Source organism: Antechinus flavipes, chromosome 3, assembly GCF_016432865.1.
Source record: "Antechinus flavipes isolate AdamAnt ecotype Samford, QLD, Australia chromosome 3, AdamAnt_v2, whole genome shotgun sequence".
NCBI lineage: Eukaryota > Metazoa > Chordata > Mammalia > Dasyuromorphia > Dasyuridae > Antechinus > Antechinus flavipes.
Window position 1 is genome coordinate 367,406,681 of NC_067400.1, and position 21,724 is coordinate 367,428,404.

Sequence of the window (21,724 nt, forward strand, 5' to 3'; positions counted from 1 at the left end):
CCCACCCCCTCAGGTCTGCTCAGCTGTGAGCTGCCTGCCAGGCTCTCACTGCTGCCACCACCTGCCCTCAGTCTGTGCCCAATCTAAAACTGTCCCCACCCTTGAGCAAAAACAGACTTTTCCTGGCAGATTTCAAGGATGTCCTCTCTTGGTAACTATCTGTGGGTTTTTTTCAGTCAGGCATTAATTCAGAGGCTTGTCCTGAAATGGATTCTGAGAGAAAATGTGGAGCTTTCGCAGCTGTGAGCCTCCTCTCTGCCATCTTGGCCGGAAGTCTTGTTTGGCTTCTAAGGGAAGAATGTGTAGGAACAAACAGGAATTTGTAGAAAGGTTGATTTAGACTTAACAGACTAGAGCAGAAGTGAAATGGGCTGCTTCAAGAAGTGGTGGTTTCCTTTCAGTAAACATCTTCACAAAAAAGCTAAATGACTGGTTCTTAGTGATGGCAGAAAGAACGCATTTTTAAAATGGAACAAGAAATCATTAAGTACTTACTTGTATTTTAAATATCTATAATATATTTTATATTGTGTGTACATATTTTAAATATATTTTGTAATATATTTCCATTATCATTTTTAGTATCCCTGAGGAAGAGTAAAGGAAGTGTAATCGGATATCTATATAGCTTTTAAAAATGAAGCAGTGTTTTTACAGACCCTAATTCATGTATGTTCAAGATATTTTAACCTTTTTTAAAATTTTACACAAGCCTGATGTGTTTAGGTGATAGGGTGGTGAGAACACAACTATATGCAGAGTAAATGTCACTGAAAGGAACATTCCTACGGCTCTTAGGGATGTTCTGTCAGCTTCATTGTATATTCTTCCCCTCCCCTCCATCCCAAACTAAGCACTTAAAAATGAAGAAAGAGAAATAAAACATACCAAAACTCTAGCTGTCTATAGGACACATGTTCATGTCAGTCATAAGTCTCATGATCTATTGCAGCAATAAATCAAAGGAACCACACTAGCTGAGTAATTTATTACAGTAGTTTCTCAGCAGGGGGAGGCTTGAAGGAATGGGAATTCCAGACATGAACCTTTCATCATCAGTTTTATTTATTTTCTCTACTTAAGTGTGATAGAAGAAGACAGTAAAGGAGGGACTGAAATATCAGATAATCTCTTCAGAAGATCTTGTAAATAAAATATCTTAAACATTTTCATAAACATTTTTTCTTAATTTTTCTTGATATTATAGTTTTAGTAAAATACTGTCAGCTTATTTGAATTTCACTGACATGCTTGAATATACTCATATTATATTTTTCAATAGAAATCTCAGTCAATATTTTCACTAAATGACAGTTTCCCAGAGAATAGATATTCTTCAGCTAATAAGTAATTAGTCTCATTATTTACTTTAAGGAATCATTCTCTACAAATTCATCCTTTTGGAATCTAAAAATTAAATAGTTTGTTCTGCTTTGTCATAATAGAAAAACATTTAAACATATTAAATCTGAAGAAGCAAACTGGGTTAAACAAGTATCAAAATTACTACCTATAGCTAGGATCTTCACCTGTTTGAGCATCAAGTTCAAACTTATCAAAAGCACATTATCTGCCATTGTTACCATTACCACTATCTCTTCTCTCAAGCCATGTATAGTCAAACTTCAAAATCAAATAGACCAAGTACTAGACATTTGCTTTAAAGGAGGGAAATTCAAAACTTGTAGATTTACAAGGTAAATTTTCATGATTCATAAATAGATCTTGATCTGGCTCTTGGGAATCCTATTGTAAAGGATGAAATATAAACATTGTTGACATGATTTCCTAAAGAAAGTAAACTGGGAATAAAAAATCCCTAGATCATTCTATATAATCTTAGGATAGATACTTCTACCACTCAGGATTCATTTAGCTTAGATGAAACAAATCTTGAGTTTGTTTCCAACTTCATACCATTAACAAATAATATTCAATTAAGAATAAGTGTTCTGAATTTGGCAACTTTTTGTGGTAGTCTATCATCATTCATAATGTATAATCATCAAAGAAGAATTTAATGACAACCATCAGTTTCAGTCAAAGAAAATCCCTGGTCAATCACAAACATTATGGGCACAATTTTCTACTTTAAAAATCTCTCATATATGTCTTGATGGGGTTTGGGAGTGAGCAGAAGTGGTTTTCAGTGATCTATGGTTTTTAGTGATGCAGAAAACCTAGTGAGAAAATTGGCCAACTAGTCTATAACCTGCTTTTCTTTTCTTTTCTTTTTTTTTTTTAAAGATGGAGTCAAGGGGCAGAGCCAAGATGGCAGAGAGACATCTTCCTAAACTCTCCTTTTCCCCTCAGTATATTTTAGCCATATTCAGCCTCAGAATTAACTTCACTGTCAAAACTCATGAATATTGGGAGTACAACACATTACCAAGAGAAGATATTCTCAAAATTCACCAGAAAAGATCTGTTTTTACTCACAGGCTGGGACAGAAAGGAGTTACGCCAGGCACAGACCTCAGGCAAGCAGTGAGAGCACCAGAGACAGCTCATGACTGAGCAGACCAGAGGGGGGCAGGATGCAGTCTCTGCTGATGGAAAATCTGCAGGGAGAACTTTACCACAGTGTGAGCTACTTTGCCCTGGCAGCAAGCCAGTACAGTGGATCAGCAGAGAAGCTATAAACACAGCGGATAAAGACTATAAGCCCAAAGTGCTAGGGTCTCTCTGGATATGGCCGCACTCACCCAGCACCAGGAGAGACTCAGCATGATCCAGGTGCAGCCACAGTAGGTGGTCCCAGCACAGCCCTAGGAGCCGCTTTTCTACTGCTGCTGATTTCAGGTCCCAGCACTGCCAGTGAGTGCTTTCCCACTGCCCTTTCACTGCTACTTCCTATTGTCTGCAGAGGCAGACATACCCCACTGCCCCCAATAAACAGACCATAGGTTTTTGTTTGTTTTTTATTTCAATATGAGCAAAAAACCAAAGTGCGCTCTAACAATAATAGCTTCTATATGTAAAGGGAGCAGACTTCAAACCCTGAGGAGACTAAAAACAGTTTGTCTCTAGATCCAAAGGTGGGTATGATCTGGTCCCCATAACACAAAGCTCTCATAGAAGAAATTCAAAAGAATCTTAAAGAAAGCTAGAAGAAAAATGGGGAAAGGAAAGGGAAGCTTTGCAAGAGGGTCAGGATAAGTCATTAAAAGATAGAGTGAATAAAGAAATCAACTTGCTGAAAAACAGAATTTGTGAATTGGAAAAGATAAACAACTCCCAGGAAAACAGAATTTATGAATTGGAAAAGATAAAAAATTCCAAGGAAAACAGAATTTGTGAATTGGAAAAAAAATTAATTCTTTAAAAAAAAATTTGCAAAATAGAAAAAAAAATACATATTAAAAAACAACTAATTTAAAACTCAATTGGACAAATAAAAAAGATTTAAAAAGTAAATAAAGAAAATAATTCATTAAAAATCAGAATTGAACAAATGGAAATGAATAACTTGAGGAGACATCAAAAAACAGTCAAATAAAACCAAAAAAAAAAAAAATGAGAAAATAAAAAAAGTTAAATACCTACTTGGGAAAACAACAGACATGGAAAACAGATCTAGGAGAGATAATCTAAGGATTTTTGGACTCCCTGAAAATCATGATGAAAAAAAGAGCTTAGACACTTTTTCAGATGTTATAGAAACAGAAGGTAAAATAGACATTGAAAGAATTCATCTCTTTCCTACTGAAAGAGATTCCAAAATCAAAACTCTAAGAAATATTGTGGCTAAATTCCAGAACTATCAGAACAATGAGAAAATATAACAAGCAGCCAGAAAAAAAACCAAAAACAAAACAAAAAAAAAAAAACAATTCAAATATTGAGGAGCTACAATAGGGATCACTCAGGATCTAGTAGCATCCACATTAAAGGATCAAAAGGCCTAGGATCTGATATTCTGAAAGGCAAAAGAGCTTGGTATTCAGCCAAGAATAGCTTACCCAGCCAAACTGAACATGTTTTTCCAGGGAAGAAGATGGACATTCAATGAAATAGGTGAATTCCATTTATTCCTGACCAAAAAACCAGAGCTAAACAAAAACTTTGATCTCTAAATATAGGATTCAAGCTAAACATAAAAAGGTAAAAAGAAATCTTGAGAACTGTTTTTCTGTTAATAGGTATACATAAAGAGTACATGTATAATTTGGTTTTACTGTTATAATATAAAAAAGGAACTAGAGGTCAAAAGGAAATTGTATTAGAAAAAGAGAAAAGTGGATGTAAAAAGAGGGAAACTACATTTTACAAAGAGGCAAAGGAAATCTATTATATCTGAGGGAATGAAAGGAGCGGGGATGAACATAGTGTGAATTTTACTCTCATCAGATTTGGCTCAAAGAGAAAATATTAGACATATTAGGTTTACATAGAAACTTCTCCCATCACATTGAAAAGTGGGAAGGGAAAAGCAAAAAGGGAAGGGGTAGGGTAAATAGAAGGGAATACAAAAATAGTAAGGAAAAGGTTTAAGAAAAGGGGAGGGACTTCAAGGGGGAAGGAGGGATTCTAAATAGGGAGAGCTGTGTGAGGCAAGTAGTGCTCATAAGTCTAATGCTGGGGAGGGAGGTAAGGAGGAAAGGAAAGAGAAAAGTATAATTGGGGAACAATAAGATGACAGGAAATACAGAAGTAGTAGTTTTAAACATAAAGATGAATGAGGTAAACTCCCCCATAAAGAGGAGATGGATAGTAGACTGGATTAAAAGCCAGAATACTACAATATGTTGTTTACGGGAAATACATTTGTACCAGAGTAATATATAAAGAATAAAGGTAAAAGGCTGGAACAGAATCTACTATGCTTCAGGTGAAGCCAAAAAGGTAGGGTAGTCAATCTGATCTCAGATCTAACAAAAGCAAAAATTGATCTAATTAAAAGAGATAAGGAAGGGCACCATATCTTGCTAAAGAGTAGCATAGATAATGAAGCAATATCAATATTAAACATATATGCATCAAGTAGTGTAGCATCTAAATTCTTAAAAGAGAAATTAAGAGAGCTGCAAGAAGAAATAGACAGCAAAAGTATAATAGTGGGAGATCTCAACCTTGCACTCTCAGAATAAAATCAAAGCACAAATTAAATAAGAAAGAAGTCAAAGAAGTAAATAGCATACTAGAAAAGTTAGGTTTGGTAGATCTTTGGAGAAAACTGAATGGAGACAGAAAGGAGTACACTTTCTTCTTGGCAGTTCATGGAACCTATACAAAAATTGACCATATATTAGAACATAAAGACCTCAAATTCAAATGCAGAAAAACAGAAATAGTAAATGCATCCTTCTCAGATCACAATGCAATAAAAATTACATTTAATAAAAAGACAGGGAAAAATAGACCAAAAAGTAATTGGAAACTAAAAATCTCATCCTAAAGAATGATTGGGTGAAACAGCAAATCATAGACACAATAATTTTCCCCAAGAAAATGACAATAATGAGACATCATACCAAATTCTGTGGGATGCAGCCAAATTGGTAATAAGAGGAAATTTTACATCTCTAAAGGGTTACTTGCTTAAAATAGAGAAGGAGAAAATCAATGAATTAGGCTTACTACTAAAAAAGCTAGAAAAAGAGTAAATTAACCCCCCCAACCAAACATTAAACTTGAAATTCTAAAAATAAAAGGAGAGATCAATAAAACTGAGTAAAAGAAAACCTATTGAATTAATAAATAAAACTAAGAGTTGGTTTTATGGAAAAAAAGCAACAAAATAGATAAATCTTTGATAAATTTGGTCAGAAAAAAGGAAAATCAAATTGTTAGTCTTAAGAATGAAAAGTGAAAAATTTCCACTAATGAAGAGAAAATTATAGCAATAATTAGGAGTTACTTTGCCCAACTTTATGCCAATAAATTTGATAACTTAAATGAAATGGATGAATACTTTCAAAAATATAGGTTGCCCAGATTAACAGAGTTGAAGAAACAAATTGGTTAAATACTCTGATTTTAGAAAAAGAAATAGAACAACTTATTAATCAACTCCCTAAAAAAAAAAAAAAAAATCCCCAGGACCAGATGTATTTACATGAGAATTCTACCAAACATTTAAAGAACAATTAACTCCAATGCTATATAAGCTATTTGAAAAAAATAGGGAATGAAGGAGTGCTACCAAATTCCTTTTATGACAGAAACATGGTACTGATACCTAAATCAGGTAGAACAAAAACAGAGAGAGAAAAGTATAGACCAATCTCCCTAATGAACATCAATGCAAAAATCTTAAATAAAATATTACCAAAGTGATTACAGAAAATCATACCCAAGCTAATACACCATGACCAAGTAGGGAATGCAGGGACTGTGCAATATTAGGAAAACTATTAGCATAATTGATTATATCAATAAACAAATTAATGAAAACCATATGATCATCTCAATAGATGCAGAAAAAGCATTTGATAAAATCTAACACTCATTCCTATTAAAAACACTAGAGAGTATAGGAACAAATGAATTTTTTCTTAAAAATAGTCAATAGCATCTATTTAAGACCATCAGTAAGCATCATATGCAATGTGGATAAACTGGAACCATTCCCAGTAAAATCAGGAATGAAACAAAGTTGCCCACTTTCACCATTACTATTCAATATTGTATTAGAAATGCTAGCTTTGGCAATAAGAGATGAAAAAGAAATTAAAGGAATTAGAGTAGGTAACGAGGAAGCCAAATTATCACTCTTTGTATATGATATGATGGTATACTTAGAGAACCCCAGAGATTCTACTAAAAAGCTACTAAAAATAATCCACACCTTCAGCAGAGTTGCAGGATACAAAATAAATCCACATAAATCATCAGCATTTTTATACATCACTAAGAAAATCCAATAGCAAGAGATACAAAGAGAAATTCCATTTAAAATGACTGCTGATAGTATAAAATATTTTGGAATATATCTGCCAAGGGAAACTCAGGAACTATATGAGCAAAACTACAAAACACTTTCCACACAAATAAAGTCAGATCTAAACAATTGGAAAAATATTAAGTGCTCCTGGATAAGTGAAGCGAATATAATAAAAATGACAATACTACCTAAACTAATCTATTTATTTAATGCCATACCAGTCAGACTTCCAAGAAACTATTTTAATGACCTAGAACAAAATAACAACAAAATTCATCTGGAAGAACAAAAGGTCAAGACTTTCAAGGGAAATAATGAAAAAAAAAATTAAATGAAATTGACCTAGCTGTACCTGATCTATAAAGCAGCAATCACCAAAACCATTTGGTATTGGCTAAGAAATAGACTGGTTGATCAGTGGATTAGGTTAGGTTCACAGGACAAAATAGTCAATAACTATAGCAATCTAATGTTTGACAAACCCAGAGACCCCAGCCTTTGGGATATGAATTCATTATATGACAAAAATTCCTGGGGAAATTGGAATTTAGTTTGACAGAAACTAGGCATTGACCCATACTTAACACCGTACACCGAGATAAAGTCAAAATTGGTTCATGATGTAGGCATAAAGAATGAGATTATCCATAAATTATAAGAACATAGTATCATTTACCTCTCAGACATGTGGGGGAAGAAGGAATTTGTTATTGATCACAAAATAGAAAATTTTGATTATATTAAGTTAAAAAGCTTTTGTACAAATAAAATTAATGCAGACAGGATTAGAAGGGAAGCAATAGACTGGGAAAACATTTTATAGCTAAAGGTTTTCTGATAAAGGTCATATTTCCAAAATATATAGAGAATTAACTCGAATTTATAAGAACAGGCCATTCTCCAATTGATAAATGGTCAAAGGATATGAACAGATAATTTTCAGATGATCAAATTGAAACTATTTTTTACTCATATGAAAAGATTTTCCAAATCACCATTGAATCAGAGAAATGAAAATTAAAACAACTCTGAGGTATCACTACACACCTGTCAGATTAGCTAAGAAGACAGGAAAACATAATGATGAATGTTGGAGGGGATGTGAGAAAACTGGGACACTGATTCATTGCTGGAGTTGTGAATGCATCTAGCCATTCTGGAGAACAGTTTGGAACTATTCTATATAAGTTTTCAAACTCTGTGCATATTCTTTGATCCAGCAGTGTCACTACTGTGCTTATATCCCAAAGAGATATTAAAGAAGGAAAAGGGACCTGTATGTGCAAAAATGTTTATGGCAGCTCTTTTGTAGTGGCCAGAAACTGGAAACTGAGTGGATACCCATCAATTGGAGAATGGTTGAATAAATTGTGGTATATGAATTTTATGGAATATTTTTATTCTATAAGAAATGACCAGCAGATTGAATACAGAGAGGCTTGGCCAGACTTAAATGAACTTGATGCTAAGTGAAATGAGCAGAAGCAGGAGATCATTATATACTTCAATAACAATATTACATGATGATTAATTCTGCTGGTTGTGGCTCTCTTCAACAATGAGAGGATCCAAATTAGCTCCAATTGATCTATAATGAACAGAACCATCTACACCAAAGAAAGAACACTGGGAAATGAGTATGGACCACAACATGCCATTTCCACTCTTTCTGTTACTGTTTGCTTACATTTTTTTTTCTTCTCAGGTTATTTTTACCTTCTTTTTAAATGGGATCTTTCCGGTGCAACAAGATAACTGTATAAATATGTATACATATTTGGTATTTAACATAGACTTTAACATATTTAACATGTATGATACTACCTGCCATCTAGGGGAGAGGGTAGGTGGAAGGAAAGGAAAAGTTAGAACAGAAGTTTTTGCAAGGGTCAATGTTGAAAAACTACCCATGCATATGTTTTGTATATAAAAAGCTATAATAAAAAATAAAATTAAAAAAAAAAAGATGGTCAAACTTTTTTTTATAACTATGTCAATGTAGTTGGTTTTCTCTTGCAGTCCTGTGTATTTTATTTATGAGAAGGTTGGTATCCTTTGTGGAGGATCTCATAAGCAGAAAGAGCAGAAGATAAGAAGGATGAAATGGCATCTATATTCATAGGAAGGAACATATACATTGATCAGATAGCAGATCCTTGAAAGTATTAAACTGAAAAACACCTGTCTTAGAGAGTTGCAGTAAAAGATTAAGTGACCTGTCCAGTGTAGCATAATTTATGTGTTGGCCAGGCCTTGAATCCAGCTTTTCCTACCTCCAAGGCCCAGCCCTAAGATAATTCTAAAAACAATATTGAAAATAATAATGCAGAATTTTAGTGCTAAAAGATGCTTTCTTTGATATTCCCTTGATTTTTTAATCTGAAGAGTTATTTAACTAGTCACAAGGTGCCTATAATCTTGTGTGTTTCATTTTGTGTAGCATCTTCAAAACATAATCAACTCCATATAAAAGTTGCTTAGACAACTTCCTTGGTGATTTATGGTAAGGTCTGTGGCCTGCTGAACTTCCAGAAGACAAAATGTAAATATTAATGCTAAGTAAACTTGGCTCCATAAGGCAGACTTGCTTTACTCCTTTGGTGACAGGACATGACTTTGATCTGATTTCATCAATTTAAACCCTGCTTACCTATAGGATTAATTCATTAATTAGTCTCTCGAAGGATCTAAACCTGCTTAATAGGTATTAAAATACAGATCCACTGAGAGTATCATATATTCTGACATATCAATTACTACAGATCATGAGAGATCATTGCTATACAAACATACATACACACATATTTTGGAGTGTGGAAACCAAGTAATATAAAGATATTTAAAATTAAAAAGAAAAAGAATTATTAAATCACTTAATGTGTCTCTACCTTTTAATAACTGAAGTGTTTTTCTAAAGTCAATTTTTTTTCTTCCTTCTTAAAAGACTATTTTATTATAGGGCAAACATCCCAGAAAACAAATGTAGAAGTATTCATTTATTTTTCCCCATTCCACTAATCATTTTAAAGAAATATAGGACAGCTTAGTATGTGTGACTGGGAATTTACTCTGAAAATAGCCCTGAGAAAGGTTGTCAGAAGAAGGATGGTAGAGGTAATGAAGAGAAGCAATTGCAATTCCTTGGAAACTTGGACAATGGCTCTTCTTGGGGGAATTTTTGCTCTGGGAATAGTAGATACTTTCAGAACAATGATTCACACTCCTGGGGTTCACTGGTGGGAGAAAGGCTATAATCATATTGCTGTTGTCCTGTCACCATTAGTTACTATTTCAGTTACCAAGATAAAAAAAAAAAAGTGGCAGGTGAACTATAGAACATGAATTAAAACTACTGGAAAAATTATTTTTTTTCTTTCTCTCTTCCTTCCTTCTTCCTATTCTCTGTCTGTCTCTACCTCTATCTGTGTGTGTATCTGTGTCTATTTCTGTCTCTATTGCTCTCTCTGTTTGTCTCTTGTTTCTTTCTCTGCCTCTGTCTCTCTCTCCTAATCACTATATCACAAAAAATTATCAAAATTATGTGGGCATTCCTTATATGTATACATATCAAGGCAGGGTCTTGATATACAAGTTAACACAAGTTAATTTGGTGTTATAAAATATGAAAATCTCAACCAATTATATTTTAATCAATACATGTCAGATGATAACTCAGTGGACTTATATTTTACTAAGACTGCATTGTACAATAAAAAAAGCGTAATAAAAAGTGGCAATGATGGAAAACATTAAGCACATGTTAAATTCCAGAATTAAGAAGTAGAATAAAGGAAACCAGAAAAAAGGCAACTCTTTCTGAATTCTTTATAAAAAGTCAGTCTATGAAAATGCAACTCTCCCCACCCCCAATCATTTGATCAAGAATGAAAAAGTGCAAGTGAACTTAGTGGAACACAATACCTGGGGGAATCTGAGACTCATATTACTTCCTAAAAAAACAATTGCCTACAACATGTTATATTTCTTGATAGGATGGGAAGGCTTATAGCCCAGTTTCATCAGTGAACAGACCTGGAAAACAAACAGGTTGCTATGACTTATCAGTAGGAGTTTTCAGAGAAATGTATATCAACATGTAAATCCCAAATCTCTCTCCAATACTGGGAACTAAGAAACCAGGGAAATAGACCCAATGGCCTAAAAATCTGCCTTTTTGACAGAGAAAATTTTTCACCATATATGTATTGAATTCACGCAATTCTAATTCTGTTTAAAAAGTTTGTAAAAAGACTTGAAGAATACACTTCTATGTTTTTGGATTTCTAAAGAAAATGAGGGACAAAACTAATAATCCTAGAAGGGAAAAAGAAAATAAAAGATTCTGAGACAATAGAGAAGAACCATAAGAAGCATAAATGGGTTGAAATGTAGAAAGGTGTGATAGGAAAAGAATGAGAATGACATAGACCTAATTATGAGAGCTCCCAAAAATATGACTTTTAGAATTTCTGAGAAAGAAGCAATGGAAAGGACACTGAATATAGTAAAACACACACACACACACACACACACACACACACACACACAAACTTGTTCAAATTCTGACAACTGTTAGCTATGTAACCCTGGACAACTCACTTAATTATACACATTTGTAAAAAGGAGATACTATCATGCTATTAAATTTATGAGTTTATTAAAAAGAAAATAGTTTGTTGACATCAATATGTTTTATAAATGTGCATTATTGTGACTGTTTTCAAATGAATGAAAGATCCAACATTGTTCAAATATGCAAAGAAAGCAGTTACTGACTCCCTCCTAGAAGTCCCAGTAAAAATAGACTATGTGCTAAAGGGTACTCTTTTAACCTTGATAACACTCATCAGGATGGGTGTTGAAGCATCAAATCCAACAAATGCAACTTTTCTTAAAGATTCATACAGGTTCTAGGAAACACAAACAATCAACAACAAAGCAAAACAAAACCTGAAAGGATTTTAATGGAATTTTAGAAAGTAAATGAATGACTTAAAGGTGAAAAAAGGAATAGCTTAAAAAAATTTCTCTCTGTGGTTAAAGGTTCTGATTTTAAAAGGGAAAGAGTGATTTGGTAAGTTAACCTATATTATATTGTAAAACAATATTTTCTATCTATATCCTAGGTATGGACAAAGATGCTAAACTAAAATTTTAAATAATAAACTACATAAGATTACAAAAGAAATAACAAGACTTGGTGAATATAATGTGGATATGGCAGTAGATAAATATTACGCTGTTCAAAATAATCAGACTTTTAAGTGGTAAATCAGGAAGGGAGAAAATGAAGATATACTACATGTCTGAAAATCCATGAAGAAAAAATGGAGGTCTATTTATATTATGAAAAAATGAGAAAAAGAATTATTTTCATTATTATATTGGCATTATATGTCAATATTATTGTTACTGTCATAACATATTACCTACTGTATGGTAAAATGGGATGAATTTCTAAACATATAGGAGGTATTTAAGAACGAAAGCAGATTTAAGGTACCCACACATCTATGAATAGGCCCAACCTAGCAAGTGTCTGATAAATTTTCCATTTATATTCATTTAATCTCTCAGAATGTGAAGTAAACCATGTGCAAAAAAAAAAATGTGTGTAACAGCCCTTTTTGTAGTGCTAAGAAACTGGAAACTGAGTGGGTACTCATCAGCTGGGGAATGGATGAATAAGTCATGGTATATGAATGTTATAGAATATTATTGTTCTATAAGAAATGATCAGCAGGATGATTTCAAAGAGGCCTGGAAAGACTTACATGAACTGATGCTAAGTGAAATGAGCAGAAAACATTATATATAGCAATAACAAGAATATACAATGATCAATTCTAATGAACATGCCTCTTTTCAACAGTGAGGTGATTTAGGCCAGTTTTAGTGGTCTTGTGATAGAGAGAGCCATATACTTGATCCAGAAATAAAACTACTAGTTCTGTTTCCCAACAGGATTAGTGAAAAAGGAGAAGAATATACATGTTTTAAAATATTTATAGCAACTTTATTTATGGTAGCAAAGAACTTGGAAATGCAAGGATACTATCAGTTGTGGAATAACTAAACAAGTTGTGGTATATTATAATGGAATATTATTATATTATATTGTGTATGATTTGATGAAATACTACTGTGTTCTAAAAAATAATGAGCTCAATGATCTTAAAACATGAATATACTTGCACAGAATAATGAAGACAGAAGTGAGCAAAATCAAGAGAATATTAAACACAGTAACAACTATATTGTTTTAAGAACACTTTGAGTGACTAAGTCATTTTGACTATTACATATACTCAAATTAATTATGAGAACATATGAAGAAAGACATATGCATCCAGAGAGGAAAAATGATAAATAGAAGTATATATAGAATGATTTTACATAGATATATCTATATAGATAGATGTAGTATTTCTATCTATCTATACACACACACACACACATACATATGTATATATTTGTGTCCAATGGTAGGCATCTTTATTAAGGATGCAAAGGAAAGAAAAAAAGGTGGAATTATATATTTAAAAGCAATTGCAAGTTGTATATAATAGATTTGCAGTTTTGTGTACAATCATTTTTTTTTCCTATTTCACTGTGTGATGGAAATGCTTGTTTTATTAATCAAATTCAGAATAAACACACCTGAAAACAAAAAAAAAATTAAAAATGTCATGTGTAATAGTGAGACTAGAGGTCAAAAGCTGGGTAAATGTAAGAATCTTCAGCATAGAAGTGATAATTAAACCCAAGGGAGCTAATGAAATTACCAAGCAAACTACATCATTATAGAGGAGAGAAGAGAAGAGGGCCTAGATCAGAGAAGTAATGGAACTTCCATTGCTAGTAATCTGCATGGAGAAACAGTAAATGAGAATATGAAGGATCAGTCATTCAGGCTGGAGAAAAAGCAGGAGATATTAGTGTCACTAAAACCTGGAAAAAACAGAGCATCAAGGAGAAGAGGGTTATTGATAGAATCAAAGAGATAGAAGCCATGAGGGATAAAGGCTGAAAAAAGGTTTGAAGTTAAATCATGATATCAGAAACCAGATTTCAGAGTTGAGAAGGAAAAGAGTAGAGGCATTGGAGATGACTTACTCATGAAGTTTGACCAAAAGAAAAAAGAGGAGGTAAAATATAAAACGATGGCTAGGGGAAAAGATGGAGCAAATGAAGATTTTCTGAGGATAGGGTAAACATTACATAATAATAGTTCTAACTGAAGTGTATTTGCCTCATTGTTTTCTTGGACTCCAAATACAGGCATATATAAAGTATGTAAGGGGAATGTATACCAGCAAACTTTGGGAAACTATTTCTATTGACTCTTTCCCTTCTGTATAGGAGAACTGTTCAAAGAAAAAGTAAAAACCAAGGGGAATTCTCCTCCACATTATGGTGACACATCCAAGCTGCAGGTCTACATGTACCTCTAGCTTCTATCTCAGGTGAAAATAATGTGCAATATCTGAAATTTCTCAGATCACTTTTAATTGACCACCTCTTTGCACTTATCTCAAATTTCTGCTAAAATATTGTTACTTACACATATTTTTTGTCTCCTTCATCTGCTTCTCTCCTTTAGACTGTAAAGTTCTTAATAATGGAACTTCTGCCATAATATTTTGTAACACAAATAAAAACTATGAATTTATTTAGTGCCTTCAACGTAGAAAATATTTAATGAACATTTGCTAAATTGAATTGAAATAACTGGAAAAAACATATCTTATAATAGAAAAAAAAAACTATGTCTATGAAAGATGCTGCATTATCTGGACTTTTTACTAAATGTCCCCTTATGCCTTTTAAAATATTTTCTGAATTTGGAGCATTAATTTTAATTAAGTATAATTCAATAATATTTAAAGACCATTCTAGAAAACAATGTATCACATAAAACTAATAGAAAAATAAAAAATAAATTAATCTGAAGCCCTGTATATATTCATAAATATTGAAGAACAGCAACTAAAGAAAGAATAATGAACTCCTAGAAACAGCTCTTTTATGTCAAGATTTGAATATATTTCTGATATGGGGAGAGTTCATTTTCTTTACCCAAGTTGCTCAAGTAGAAAGATGAATTTCCAATTCATTCAATTCTGATTTTATTAAAAAATGTTAGAAACTAGAGTTGGAACAGAATTCCCCTTTCTCCAGCATATATGAAAGCATGGGCTTTTGGGAACTACAAAACCTTGGAATCTCTCTAGGCCCACATTAATATCCTCCACATAACCAAACATTTAGGATTTTAAGATAGATGTGTCATTCCTTCATTTCTCTTAAAGGTAGGAAGTATAAGTCATAACTACCTTAAATAACTAAGGCAAGGTCAGTAAGATAGCCAGTAAGTAAAAGGGACTAAACTTCAATATTATGATGATTTCCTGAAAAAGCTATTCAGAAAAATGTACTTAAAATGTAAAATACAACAGTTAAACACCTCTAAAGTTTGATTGCTCAAAATTTATGATTAATATTTAATGTTCCAGATTTTTTTCAAATTTCAAAACTATCAGAATAAAAGTAATTGGTTGATTGGTTGTTGTCCTTTGTTCTCAAAGAGAACCAAAATGGCATCACTATTTTTGAATTGAATTATCACTTATCTGACTTCACTGATCAGTGATATGAGCTCAATATGAGCTCTGAATACACTGACACAGTTTGGTCACAAATACTTCTGATGAACATTTGGGGTAGCTTTTCTAATTTTGCACATCTCACATTTCCTTTGGGCTCATTTAATTCCACTTTGCTCATAGAGCACAGCACCTTCTCTTAGGAGGGGATGCCATGCTGAGCAGTCCTTTGCCAGTGTTTACTATCACATACAATCGATTCTAAAATTCTTGAGATATTTTTGAGAGAGTCCTTGTGTTGCTTTTTCTGAGCTGGTGCAGTGACTAAAATACCAGTCTTGAAGACAGAAGGACCTGAATTCAAATCCAGACCGTAGATACTTAACACTGTCAACTAAATGCAGACACATAACCTCCAATTGTCTCCACCTCTACACAGAAAAAGAGATGCATATAGGAATGAGGTGTGAAAAAGAAATGACTATTTGCATTCTGTGTAATTTGCAACATTTTTTAATCTTTCCTTAAAAACAAAATGAAACTATGTGTAGCAAAACCAAACTATATAAAATTAAAGTAGGATCATGGGAAGCAAATAGTAAGGTCTTACTAAGCAAGGATTAATAATAAATCTTTATGTGAAAGAAACAACACTGAAACAAAGGCCAATTTGTAAATCAATTTAAATTGACTAGAAAGAAATTGACATTTCTTTCTAAACGTCTATAAATGAATTTCTGTGTAAATGTATAGGGTTAGATTGCTGTCATAGTTTCATTTGGATTTAACTGCTCCCTTCAAGTAATGAACTTGTCACAGAATAATGGAAAAAAAATAGGCAAAGAATATTTTCAAAATTGTTTGTCTACTAAGAATAGGTACAACCAATTGTTTATTAGAGATCAATTTGTAAAGGTGTAGCAAATCACAATCTTTAGGTTATTTGCTTTTATATCAGTATAACTGAAGTTAATATATTTCAAAATAATGTGATCTGGGATGTATGGAGGCAAATTGTGGATCATCTGAAATCTAGAGGAATTTGTTTTTAGTAGTAAATTATAACATTTAGTTGTGCAGAAGGTACTTAAGTAGGAAGTTTTTATTCTTAAAAAAGGAAACAAATGAAAGCATCAATAAGAGAATATAGCTACAGCCACATTTAATTGCTAAACATGTTGTTCTAAATTACATTTTTCATTTTCTAATAAAAAAAACAATACATTTAACTCTTTGGAATTTTGGAAAATGTATACAGCTTATTTTTGTTAGTCATTTTTCAGCATGTCTAACAGTTTGTGACCCTCTTTAGGGTTTTCTTGGCAAAGATACTGGAGAAGTTTGCCACTTCTCTCTTTAGCTCATTTTACAGATGAGGAAACTGAAACACACAATTAAAGCTCACATAGCTAGAAAGTGTATGAAGCCAACTTTGGACTCAAGAAGATAAGTCTTTCTGACTTCAATCCTGGCTCTCTATTATGTCACCTAGATGCCCATAGAGCTTAATGACTAATAATTTAAAATGTTAATTTCTATTTATTGAATAAAAGGCTAAGGAAATGATAAGTAATTATAAATTTTTTAAATAAAAAGTTCACATTCCACCAATTTACTTCGGTAATATGAAATCAAATATGTAAAAAATAAAGATAAATAGAATAACTCTAAAAGTGATTGTCATATTATCAAGTGTATCTTGCAATAAAAATATACTACTAATAATCATAACAACATTAAAATATGATAATTTACTTTGGAGAGACAGAAAAATGTTAAAATATGTTGAAGCATATTTACTTATAGATCAAGTAATAACTCATAAGACAATTAAAAATAACTATTTAACTATTTTCTCCTATCTTAGATATTTAGAATCTTCATAAAAAAGAGTAATGAAAACAAAAGGGGAATTTAAAAAGTGGTGAAGAAAGATTGAGCTCTAAAAGGAAGGTAATGAGAAGGGATTAAAAAAGTCTTGTACTAGGACACAATCAATAATGTTGCCTCAAATCCAACCATACTGCACCCCCTTCCCCCAAATAAGAATCCTTTCAAATAGTCTTCAGGTAACAATATCTGACAATCAGTTTTATGGAGAATTCTCCATAATAACTTGTTCTCTCTAATCCACATGCTTATTCTAGCAAAACCCTAAAGTTCACAAAAGAGCTAAGTGATCAAGAAATCCAGAAGCTACAGTAAATAACATTTTCTACCCCATCAATGAATAAAACATAAGTTAGAAGTCCATTGATTGTAATAATCTCTGACAGTAATACCCAGATACATAGTCTACAAAAATCTGTGTCCTGAGGCAGCGAGACCAGAGTCAAGAAAGAAATTTGAAGTACAAACCTAAGAGGCCACAGAAACCTAAAAATGTACACATATTTGACCAATCAGCAAGGATATATATTCTAGTAGGAAGGGAAGAATTTAGTGTATTTTTTTAATCTTAATCTTTTCCAAGAGTATTGAGGGAATTAAAGAAGAATAAATATCCAGTAGGTAAATTCATTCTATTCTGAGAATTTTCAGAGAGAAAAGAAAAAGGGATGCAAAAAGAGGAATACATTGATGGAGAAAGTAGAACAGAATGAAACTTGCTATTTTCCCAAATTTGAATATAAGAAAAGAAAATAAACACACAAAGGAAGAAGTGGGAGAAAGAGGAAGTCAGATTAAACTCATTCTTATTTGACACAGACAAAGGAACCTTTATAGTTAGTTTCTCATTTGATCCTCACAACAACCCTTAGAAATAGGTGCTATTATTACACCTTAATTTACAGGTGGGGTCAGTGAAGCAACCAGAGATTAAGTGATTTATCCAGGGTCAGTTTCACAGACAATAAGTGTCAGAGACAGTATCTGAACACTGCTCTTGGAGACCGGACTCCACTTAACAGACTAGATAAGAGGAGCAAAAGAATAGTTACATCAAAACAAGGTTCCAGAATTAAAGATGGAATCTGAGAAAACTGGGAACTGTGAGAACAAACTATGCTATCTGAATGTAATATAAAGTTTCACATTTGTTGAAAGGGATGATTCAGACGATCTCAGGTATTATGAATTGCCATAGAGTGTAATGAGCAGAACCAGGAGAAAAATGTATACAATTTATTGTATGATATTTAATTATATGTAATAAAGAAAACTTTGAAAGGTCTAACTCTGACCAGAGCAATATCTTCAGAGGACTTATAATTAAGCATGCTACTATTGTAGAGGGATACTAGAAATAAAGGCAGAGATATATCTTTGGATAGTGCCAGTGTATATATTAGGCCAATATATTCATTTGTACATACACAGAAGAGAACAGAACAGGACAGTGTTGATATTGATATATAGAATGTATTATATATTTTTGTTCTCAAAAAAAAGCAAGTAATAAAATGGACATTCATGGTTTCATTTAGAATTCTTCCTTTTGTGATCTGCTATGTGTAAAGAAACATTTTCTCCTGTCAAGGTCAGAATATTTAAAAACAGAAAATTAATCTTTAAAACAAAAAATTCTATTCAGGATAAGTATTTGATCAGTAATTTCATAGATATGAGGAACTAGTAAGATGAAATTTCCTCTACTAACAAAAATGAGCGATTTCTCTATGATTTAAGTCTTAGTAAGTTGCCTTAAGCATTGAAAAGGTGAAATGGTTTTTCTTCACTCACAGTCAGTGTATGCCAAAGGCAGAAAATATGTCTTTCTGGCTTTTAGTCCCATTCTCTATTTAGTACTCTACATTATCTCTCAAAATTTTATTCCTTAATTTTTACAACAATTATTTACTAGAAAGTCAGGGATAAACTACATCATTATTGCTGAGCCCAAGTCTTTCCATGTACCAACAGACAAAAGGTTATCAGAAGGTGAGAATGTTTGTACCCCAGGGCACTATTTATCTCTACCTCCTATGTATTAAAAATCAGGAAAAGGCAATGCATTTCAACTGCCCAATATTCTGTAGACTGTGTTTATTCTAGTTATAATGAATTCACTCACAAACATTTATTAAGAATCTAATTATATATGACACAGTCCACGTGAGGTGACTCCAATAGTTATTCGACTGAAGGATCAAACTTTTTACCCTTCATCAGGGACACTACGGGAAAAAAAAAGATAAATGGAGTGTGGTTGTAGTCACAATGAAGCAGGGTATAAATTCTCCCTGTTGTGCCTAGGGGGACACTTTGTTAATGTCTTTTTGTTACGAAATATGGGATGAAGTCTGATTTCTATTTCTTCCTCCTTTGGTCATACAGAAACAAAATAAAATCACTACTACTTTTGAGTGCACAAAATTTTAATTTCAATCTTTAAAAATAACAGGTCACTTCAAAAAAAAAGAGAGTGGGATACCTCTTTATACAAAAAATTTTATAGCAGTTCTTTTTGTGGTGTGAAATTGAAGGGATGTTCATCAATTGGAAAATGATTAAACAAGCTATAGTAATGTAATATTATTGTGCAATAAGAAATGACAAGCAGGATAATTTCAAAAAAAAAGTCTAGAAAAATTTACATGAACTGATGCAAAGTGAAGGGAACCAAACTAGGGAAACATTATACATAGTAATAACAGTATTGCTCACTGAAAAACTGTGAATGAATTAACTATTCTCAGCAATATGATGATTGGGTTAATAATGAATTTGCCTCCAGAAAAAAAATTGATATTGTTTGAATACAGACTAAATAACACTACTTTTTACTTTCTTCCATTGTCTTTCTTTTAATTGAGTTTTTCTATTCAAAATGATTTAATGATTGCATATATATAACCTATATGTGATTGCTCATTTTCTCTGGGATAGAGTAGAAAGAGATAGAAATAGAATTTAGAAATAAAAACTTTTTTTAAAAAATGTTGCCTGTTTTAATACACAATTAAGGGAAAATAAAATATTAAAATAAAATAGGTTACTGAGTTCTATTTTAAAGACTTTTAAAAAGACTATATTGTAATAATTTGCTAATACAGCCCCACAAGACAAAAAAAAATTGGCTCTGCAGGATGAATACTATAATTAAATTATAAAAAGCATGAATAAATCATTATAAGGTACAAGTATGTGTGTATCATAATGATTGAACTTTGTAGAGTCATTTTCCCCACATATGTTAATAAACTATTCTATTTAATTTCTTTTTTAAAAGTCACTTTAGTTAAATTATACTTAACAGCTATTAAGCTTTTTTTTTTTTTTCAATAAAACACATTCATACCATGGTAACATTTTCCAATTCAAAAAGTCCCAGGCAAAAGAGTTCATTGCATATCAAAGAATAGCGTATAATATTCAGGGAAAATTTTTAGAGCACAGGAACAAATAATAAAACTTGTTAATAAGTCTTTAGACTGACTTCACTTTTGTTTATCTGTTTTGTTTTTCTTCATCAGTTTGGTTAATTTGATTGAATCAAACTACTTGTGTGGACACCATATACTTCTTTCTTAGTGAAGAAATATAAATATTTAAAATGCACTTGTTAATCTATATTTAATAAAAAAAATAATGATTTAACTCACATATCTCTTGGATCCATCATATTCACACCTTTCGATTTTGCCAAGACTACCATCTGAGAAGTAAAGTTTTTCTGCACTGTGATCAATGGTGAGTCCATTAGGAGTAAGGATGTCAGTGCTGACAACAACTTGGGCATTCTTTCCTGTGAGTGTAGATCGCATGATACTTGGGTGCTGCTCATTCCAGTTTGTCCAAAACATTAAACTATAATTTTAATGGAAAGAAAATTCAATTTTTATTTATTTGTAGAAGAAACATGAAACCAAACTTAAAAATATTAAAATATTGTTCCTCATGCTATGTAATTCTGATGCAAAATTTAAACAATACTTAAAGAAATATTTTCTACTCTAAAAATGAATGCTAGAAATATTTCTGAGAAACATTAGGTTATGCCTTCCTCCAAATAAGAATTTGATTGAATGAGTCTACATGATGTCAAGTGGATCTTTACACTTACCAATGGGAAAATTGTAATATTAACAACAAAAACAACAAAAACAACCTACTTCTAACCTGTCAATATACTATTCAGTAGATCTTGAACACACACTTTCATTACCTACAAGATGCTGCATATGTTTTAGTCTTATTGTGGAGTTCATATTTCAGAGTCCCAAAAGTTTTATACTGTATCTAAGTCCTTTCAGATTCTTCTTAATTCTGGGACTTCAATTAGTCCTAC

At 32.2% G+C, this 21,724-nt stretch overlaps 1 protein-coding gene across 1 annotated transcript in view; it reads right to left on the reverse strand.

The window, feature by feature from the left end:
• Nucleotides 1-21,724, reverse strand: part of LRP1B (LDL receptor related protein 1B) — a 2,056,943-nt gene that overhangs the window by 454,191 nt on the left and 1,581,028 nt on the right. The window contains exon 43 of the mRNA XM_051990638.1: nucleotides 21,039-21,243. Within this exon, the coding sequence (XP_051846598.1) occupies nucleotides 21,039-21,243 (205 nt within the window). The remainder of the gene's footprint in view (nucleotides 1-21,038; nucleotides 21,244-21,724) is intronic.